The sequence below is a fragment of the Cyprinodon variegatus genome, unplaced genomic scaffold, assembly GCF_000732505.1.
Source record: "Cyprinodon variegatus isolate N-32 unplaced genomic scaffold, C_variegatus-1.0 Scaffold98, whole genome shotgun sequence".
NCBI lineage: Eukaryota > Metazoa > Chordata > Actinopteri > Cyprinodontiformes > Cyprinodontidae > Cyprinodon > Cyprinodon variegatus.
In genome coordinates this window covers 564,250-572,955 of record NW_015150551.1, presented here as the reverse complement: position 1 = coordinate 572,955, position 8,706 = coordinate 564,250, and the positions used below count along the sequence as shown (strand labels likewise).

At 38.7% G+C, this 8,706-nt stretch overlaps 1 protein-coding gene across 5 annotated transcripts in view; it reads left to right on the top strand.

Annotated features, from left to right (window-relative positions):
* Positions 1-1,598: 1,598 nt before the first annotated feature.
* The window catches only part of LOC107084368 (cyclic AMP-responsive element-binding protein 5-like), a 21,056-nt gene continuing 13,948 nt past the window's right edge, over positions 1,599-8,706 (top strand). For 4 of the 5 annotated variants that reach the window (XM_015374173.1, XM_015374172.1, XM_015374170.1 and 1 more), the window contains exons 1-5: positions 1,599-1,641; positions 4,011-4,077; positions 4,381-4,474; positions 7,341-7,450; positions 7,790-8,034. In XM_015374173.1, the coding sequence (XP_015229659.1) occupies positions 4,024-4,077; positions 4,381-4,474; positions 7,341-7,450; positions 7,790-8,034 (503 nt within the window). In that variant the 5' untranslated portion in view covers positions 1,599-1,641; positions 4,011-4,023. Of the gene's footprint in view, positions 1,642-1,712; positions 2,062-4,010; positions 4,078-4,380; positions 4,475-7,340; positions 7,451-7,789; positions 8,035-8,706 lie in introns of those variants that run through there. The other variant, XM_015374171.1, reaches the window with a different exon arrangement.

The window sequence follows — 8,706 nt, the reverse complement described above, 5'->3', positions numbered from 1 at the left end:
CTCAGATATCCTATTTATTTGCCTATTCAAATTAAGGGCAAAAACACATATTTCTAAGGCGTTTTTACTTACTTAAATCAGTTTTTGTGGTTTTTAAATAAATTCCTTATGGTGATATCCACTAACTGACTTAAATAGTTCACCTTTTCAGTTTACTTTAACAATTATTTAGATAAATCAGTAAACTCTTAGCTCCAGCTGTATTAAAGATTATTAAAGGAGCTAGATGAGGGGGCCAGGAGTGGCCATGGCCACCCTTAGCCAATCATTGGCCTCGCCTGTGGCCACACCTACCATTTTTTCTCTCAAGTAGAACATTCAAAACTATTTAATTTTATATATAATAACAATTACTTGACAACAAAAACACTCTGGTTAATTATGCATATCAATATCCCAACATAAGAGATTATAAGTACAGAATTCATGCTCTTTCAGAACTAGATTTTGTGTTATATGCCATAAAGAGAAAATGATGTGTTTCTGCATATATACTGTTAATAACTATTTTAACAAAAAACGTATTAAATTATCAATTTATGTAGATATTAATACTCGTAAATATCAATTTAATGCAGAATGATATTGATAAAAGTAGGTAAGTAATGACGATGGAAAAGATGCTCACTCCAGAACTCAAACCTGAAAGAATTTTATCCGACATATGTTGACGGATGTTTAAATATTTGTTTGGAAAGGCTGCAGGAAACTATAGTTTGCGTTTAGAAAATATGGATGTTGTGCTTGTTCTTGTTGGAACAGTGTAGATTGACCCTGAGGTTCTGGTTCTGGTGCCTGGCTCCCCTTTTCTGGCTACGCCTCTGATTCACAGTTATTTATTTATTAATTTTTTTATATTGAACTAAAAAATATATTTACATTTTCAAGTAGGAATCACCACATTCTTTCTTACATAAAAGAAGACAACATATATTATAAACTTAAATATTGCAAGGCAACAGAGATAAATGAATAAATAAACAGGCAGTACTATTACAGGAAACATACAAAGCTTAAGAAAAAAAGAAACATTTAAAAGAGACAGCCTCATTCTACTACAAGACAGTTCCTTACATCACGTTAACTTTAGCATTTTGCTGATCAAATACCAGAAATTTTGACATGTCACTACATAGTTTTGATATATGTCCATATTTGTCAGCTTGATTCACGGTTATTATTTCAGTTAAAATGCACTCTTGCCCTGATTTTCTTTTTCTTACTTTTTTGGTTATCCTTTTGTTTTTGTTTACTATTATTATTGATATATTCAACTTAACACAGGTCTCTGATTAATTCTACAAAGTTATAATAATAACAATTTATTTAACCATAATTTTTGTTGCTTTTTTTTTTTTACACTCAGTTTTTATTATAATAATATTAATTAATAAAAATAAAAAAGGGCCCCTTAATCTATCTTCCTAGTCCAGATCCATGTTTGTTGTCCCCCTCAGGGGCCCGCCCCTCTCTCCTCCCCCTCCCTCCGTGCGGGACCGCAATGATTTAGAAGTTCAGGAATCCCACGTGACGTCACCGGGGGGTGATGTAATGCTTCTGTAAATAGATCGTATTGTCATCGCTCTCCAGTCCAACGTGGTTCCTCTCTGGAGCGCCGCTCGTCCCTCTCTCCACTTGTAGGTAAGTTTGCTTTTCATTCACAAAAAAAGACGAACTTTCCAAAGAGCGCAGCAGCAGCAGGCAGCCTCAGCTCCTGATCTAACGGTTACGATCCACTTCCTATATTCTCCGATGTCTCCGTTTATGTATTAAATGGAGCTTTAAAAAGTTAAGGCGGCGGAACTTTTTTTTTTTGTTTTTGATTGTTTTGGATTGTTTTCTAATGTTTTCTCCTGGTAAAGCGGCATCAGACAGACTATAGTGGGGGGGTGTGACTCCATGCAGCTGTGCCGGCCGGCAGGCTGGGTTTGTTTATGAGCTGAACAGGTTGTTTTTTTACTGATCTATGGGAGAAAACCTGACTCTGGACCCGCTCCTTTAATCGGATCTGAATGAACCATAACCATCATTTCATCTTCTATATGGAAACTTTAAAAAACAGTAAGTCTGATCATTCTAAAACTGCTAAAAGTTCTGATTTATTGTGAAACAGTAGAGTATCAGGTTGTCCCAGCTTGTGATCTGTAGTATCTTCAGGATTGAAATTAATCCCTTTTAAACCGGCAGCATATTGTCCATTGTTGGATTTGTGCATCTAGGATGACATCATGCTGCTGTGATGTAACCACTCTGACAGAAGGTTTTGCTGGAAATGTGCTGAGTCTGCTTTAATCCTGCACGAGTGCTGCTTGAAAAAAGAAGGGCACAAATGAGTGGAAATAATCCTTTAAAAATCCTCTATATGATTTAAACATTAAATCAAACTTAATTTATTTTTGTTGCGCTTCCGACCCCTGTAGGCATGCAACTTTAATTCCTTCTCAGCAAATCATATAAACTTTGTTGTGTAGGACCTTGTGAACTGGTTTGTTTTATTTTGTAACCCATGTGTGCTCACACACGTACACACGCACACACTTATGAAGTCACTTCTGCTTGCCTTAGGTTGGAAAATGGGGGCTGCGGCAGGTTCAAACCTGTCAGGAGTATAGGCCCTGAAGAGTGGCCCTCCCTATCTGCCGATTTTTCCTCCCTTAGTCACTGCCACTTGCCCTTTCCATTCCCCTCTCCATCACCCTTACGTTCCTCTTCCAACACCCCCGCCCCCCTTGACCTCACCCCCTCCCACTCTTTCCACTACTTATGGAAGCATATTCTGTTACTCTAATGTTTTTAGGCTCCTTTCAAAAGCTCTCACTCTTTCCCATAACATCAACACTCCGGTCGTCTGGTGACACCTGATGCTGGAGACTTAAATCTTTCTTCCTTTGCTGTTAGATGGAAATAAAGGACAAGCAAAATCTCACAGTGCCCCTAAAGAATGAGTCATGATCAGCAACATCAATGCATAAAAACCATGAAAATAAGGATCATAATGCCAAAGTACTTTAATACCCTTTTGGTGCATTTATAGGCGTTACCTTCTCTTTTCCCATTCTGTGATGTTAGAGCTCAACATTAAAATGTTGAGTCAGATTTTATGAAGGTAAAAAGAATATCTGATATTTATTTTTTCCACAAACTGATAAGTGTGGAGTTCATTTGTAGAAATATCGTTCCCCTACAGTTGAAGCTTTATTTACAAGATCTTTCCAACAGATATTATTTTCCTCCGCTCAAAGGGTTTTATCTAAAGGTTAAAACGTTTCATCCATTTAAATTGAGGTAATAGAGAACTGAAATAGAGGCTGGCTGGTATGTTAAAAAATAAATAAATAAATACATAAAAGCATTGTAACCTTAATTTTCTCCTCACGGTAATGCAAACCCATGTGTAATTCCTTGATAGACTCCAAATAAGAAAAGACTCCCACAGCATGATGCTGCCACCGCCGTGTTTCACTACTAGGCTGGTGTTTTTTGGGTAATCTGCAGAGTCAGTTTTCAGCATTTTAGTAGCTGAGTTGTTGGTTGCACTGGATTTTATTTCAGGGTATCAGAGTAAAGAGAACTGATTTTAAAGGTGAGCCTTCCTTTTCGATGTTTTTAATCATACTTCAACAGTTTGCAGCTTTTTTTTTCTAATCGTTTCATAAATTCCTCGTAAGGTAGAATAACGTATCCCCACAGCATGACACTGCCGCTTATATATGTCCCCATGGAGGAAGTGTTTTCATATTCATGTTTATGTATGTGTATCACTCGGTCATTGTCGTGGTTTTTGGCCTTGTCCAAAGAAATATAATCTATAATTTCCAGAAATACATTACGCATACCTTTCACAGTCAAGTGAATAATGTCTTACCTCTTAATGTATAATTTTTCTGTAAACTGGGCCATAAGGCTCTCTGTAGAGTTTCTTTCTGACCTCTGATGCACGAGGAATGCGTCCCTTTTTAGTGGTCAAGCTCTGTATTGACACATCCCTCTCCATTCCTCTGTTTGTGTAGGCTTGTGTATGACATGAATGACAAACAGGACAGGCCTTATGCGTGCGGCGCCCCTGGCTGCTCCCAGGTCAGTAGTACACAACATGAATCGAATTACTGTAAAAAGACTTTGATGATTTATGTTTTTATTATCTTCTCACGGAACTCGGTCACACATCACGAGAAAATTATAAAAATAGCGAGTAAACGCTATCAGAGAAATGACATCAGTCTTTTTTCTGCTCAGGAGTAAAATTTCCTTTAATACTGATAAGATTAAAAGCATTGTGACCGTGCAGGCAGATAAGAGAGATCAGCTGGTTTACTTGAACGACTCATATCTTGACGCATGTCTTTTATTGTCCCCGTCACTCTTTCCAATGCGTTCCAGCGCTTCCAGCTAGAGGAGCACCTGCTCATTCACCGACACAAGCATGAGATGACCCTGAAGTTTCCTCCCATAAAGACGGACACAACTTTTTCAGGTGAGATCAGAACATCCACAACCCTGAAGTGACTTCCCAAAATGGGTGGAAATGTATGTATGACATTTTGCTGGTGAAGATTCAGTCATCCAGGTCGTAGTCATTCAAAAAAAGTCATTCAAAAAAAGTTTTAAATCCCATCCAGAAGGGTTTTTCAATTCAAAATGTCAGAAATAGCGTTGAGTTCGAGGCTTTTTACAGTAGCCCAACAAAGCCTTGTTTTTGTTTTCAAAACATAGGCCAGCAATTCCCTTTAACGACAGCCCTTTCAGAGACATAGACAGGTATGGGGAATTGCAGGCAAACAAAACAAAGCCAAACAACCCACATTAGAAAAGGGAGGACCCATTCATCAGTTTCTAAACAAAAACAAGGTTTTGATGGGCTGAAGTCTAGAACTCAACGCTACTTCTGACATTTCGAATTGAAAAAGCTTCCTGGATGGGAAGCGAAACGCCTTCAAACTTGGAAACCAAGTCCAGTGGATTGTTTTTTAACTGTTTTGGAATATACATGTTATTGCACCATGCATGGTGCTCTATCTTTTTCTATCAATTCAATATGTTATATACCATAACATTAGCCCAGGTTGCAGAGATTGTTAGTCAGATAAAAACAAAAAAGAGAAAGGTGGCAATAAGTCATATGAAACCTGATAAGCTCCATACAGGTTTCCTCCCCTCAGGTAGTCTGCAGGGTGAAACAGATTGGCTCGTGTTGCAGCATGTACAGTAAACTACGCTGGGTTAGGCCAAACATGGTTTGACTTGAAAACATGACGCTAAGGATGAGGCATCAAAAGCTAGAAAGATAATTAATAAATAAATAGATAAAAAACAACACAGCTATTGTAGCACCAGCGGCGTTTCAGAGAACAGGTTGGTATGCACTAAATCAAGGGTTAATATTAAGAATGTGCCACACCTGCATTCTGTATGAAAGGACAATGGAAACCATGTCTATAGCTGCATATACAGACTGGTCTGAAGTTTACATGCTCTCCTGTTTGGTGTGAAAAACATTCTTTGTACCTTTAAGACTGGATTTGGATGCAATGGGAAAGGATTTCAATGAATAAAAAAATTCAAATATACAAATGAGAATTTAGTAGTGAGTTGATTGAAAGTAATGGGTCCTCCATGGCCATCAGGAAGCTTCTAGCGCCATTCCAGCTGAATGTTTAACCTCCCATTTAGTCAGAAACGGCAGGCTTTGTTGGAATTGCTCAGCCTTTGAAAGGATTGACGTGTGGGTTGTTTCAGAGGCTTAACTAAATCTGCTTCTTCTGCTCTAAAATCATGCTTTCGTGTTTGTTCTTGTTCTTTATCAACCAATTTTTGTCCATATTTTGTTCCTTAATATCAGAAATCAGTGGAAGTAGCCCCAATCTGCAATCTTCAACTACAAGCAAACAGACCCTTAAGATAAATACTTCTATCAGTTTCTTTTATTAACATAAAAACTCTCTTCAAATTGGTCTTTTTTTATTTTAGTATCTTTAAAGCTATTTTTTTATTTAACTTCTTAGTTAAATAGAGCTGCTCCAGAAGGATGCAGTGCACGCTCATGCTGGTAGTGCGGAAAATTATTTAACATATTGCCTGTATGTGAGAAAGCAAGCTGAGATCAGATGGGTGAAAATTTAACACAGGGGTATTTTAACAGGTCTCTGATCACAAGTAAACATCAGTGGTTTTAAGCTTCCAGAATATGCTTCGAAAGGGGGTGTGCACCCTAAAAACAGGTAGTTTAAATTAGCTCAATTCCCACTAAACAAATGGTTTAATGTGAAGCCAGAATTACTGCAGGATCTTGTTAGTGTCCAGAAACAGTTTGGCAGAGGTACAACTCAAAGCATAGATTTGCAGATGCAGAATTTTGACCCTATATGGACTGAATACAATCCATGATAAAACATTTAAGTCTTTTCCTTCTTTAGAAGTCAACAGAAGTGGTGTTTTAAATTTTTTGTGTCCTTAAAAGAAAATATAAATAATAACGTAGTAATAATGTTTATATTTAAGGATTAATAAGAACATTTCTTTAGTTAAAGAAAATTCAGGGCTCACAGTCCCTTTAACGCTTGCATTTAATATTTAGTCTTTGGACATTAGACAACCTAATGAATAATAAATAAAATCTGTAACATTGGCAGCATTTTGTATTCAACTTCATAATGAACTCTGCTTCTTCTTTTTGTTTCCTGTTCCCTATGGAATCTTCCTGTTGTTTTTTTCCTTTCTGAAATTTCAAATGAGGTCACAATTGTATTTAAAAATACTCTAAACTTAGCTAAAGAATGTTCAAAAAGACTATATATATGATAAATTACTTTTTCAACACAGAAAAAAAAGTTTGTATATCCTACAGTTAACAAAAAAGATAGTTGAAACAGTGCCAGAGCCCTAAAAAATTGCTTCAAATCAATTTGGAATAATTGAATCACTGATATCCGACCCTTATGTTCTAAATGCTGTCACACAATGAGATCTGTGAAAGGATCAGCTGGTTCTAGATGCAAACATCAGTGTGGGACCTAACCTCTGCAGACTCTCCCGCTGGGACCCTCGCCCCTATCCCATGTCCTGCAGTCTGTCTCGCCTCCAGCAGGAAATCTTGTGTCAAAACAAAGAGCCCAGATGACCTCTGACCCCTGCATGTTTAGGCGGCTCAGAGAGACAGACTGATGTTATCAGAGCGTGAGGCTGGCTGCTCGGCTTTTCTCTCCTCCTTGCGTTACAACCTGGACATCGGTTGGTTTAGAGCCTGTATGAGCTCCAACTGCAGGGCTGCAAGGCATAAACTTCTGCAAAAAGTTCTAACTCCATCTCTTCTTTGTGTGTCTGATTGCGTGTGATGTTTCCAGCCCAGACTCCGACCCCCACACGATTTCTGCAGAACTGTGAGGAGGTTGGTCTATTCAAAGAGATCGAGGAGGAGTTCCTTCAAGCCCAGGAAGAGGAAAAAAACAAACAGGTACACAAGAGCAAGGATTACTATTGGATTTTTTTATAACGGAAAGCTTTATGGATCTGTAAGACACAGTGTAGATGTGTGCTTTATTGCTGCTAGGAATTTGCTTGCGAGGTCTGTGATGGTTTGTCTTGAGTGGCGTTTTTTTGTGAGGGGGATAAAGGGAGTCAAACCCAATTAGTCAGCTGCAGATATCTGACCTGCTGCAGGAAAGACAAACCAGGTGATCACATTCTACCCTCTAAATTAAACAGCCAGGGCACTTCAACACACCTTCATTCTGCTCCTAAAATTCAAAAAGAGATCCAAGCAGTTTGCTTTGCTTTCCTTCACTCTCCACAGACACTCTCTCATAATGGGCCGTCTTGTATGAATCAGCAACATCTGAAGCCCCAGCTTCAGCTTCAGCATCCTCCCCAGCCGCAGCTTCCTCATCCGCAGGCCCCGCTGCATCATCCCCAGAGCCATGGCCCAATGATGGCGCCAAGCTGCAGCCTGGCTGCCCAGCAAGCGCTGTCCTGCTCCTCCGCCACCTCCCAGTCAGGATCAGTGATCACCCAGGCTCCTTCCACCCTAACACATTCAGGGTGAGTATAGCTTTACTCTGGGTTATACATAGACACACACACAAACTTCTTTTAGATAAATATACCCATATCATGTTTATTTGACAGTGCCTTGTATAAGATTTTTATGCTCCTTTGACCTTTTAGGTCACCCTACACCCACAAGCTTAAATATATGTTAATGTACCTCTATGTATTTGCGCTTCTAAAAAAAAATGTTCACAACGATTAATCTGACCTGCATTCAATCCATATCTAGTTTCATTCCACCAATAATATACAGTTCAGCCATTTGGTAATCAGTAAATAAAGTCATGCAGTGTGTAATTATATGTGTTCTATGTGCAGTTTATCACTAGTCATGCAGGGAGGACAGCTAACATGTTGAACCCTTGTCAAATGAGATCTGAGCTGATCCCTCTGCCCTATTAAGAAAATAATTCAATATGATGAGGAAAACGTAGGTCCGCAATAGGGAAAAATGGTCATGGCAACATCATGGTGTTGGATGCTTTGTTTAGCAGCAACAGGAAACGTGTCAGAGTAAATCGAATGAAGAAGAGAAATGATGGCAAGGGAATTTCCATGGAAAATATGTAACAGAATGGAAAATATCTTAAGACAATGGATGGATGGATGGATGGATGGATGGATGGATGGATGGATGGATGGACGGACGGACGGACGGACGGA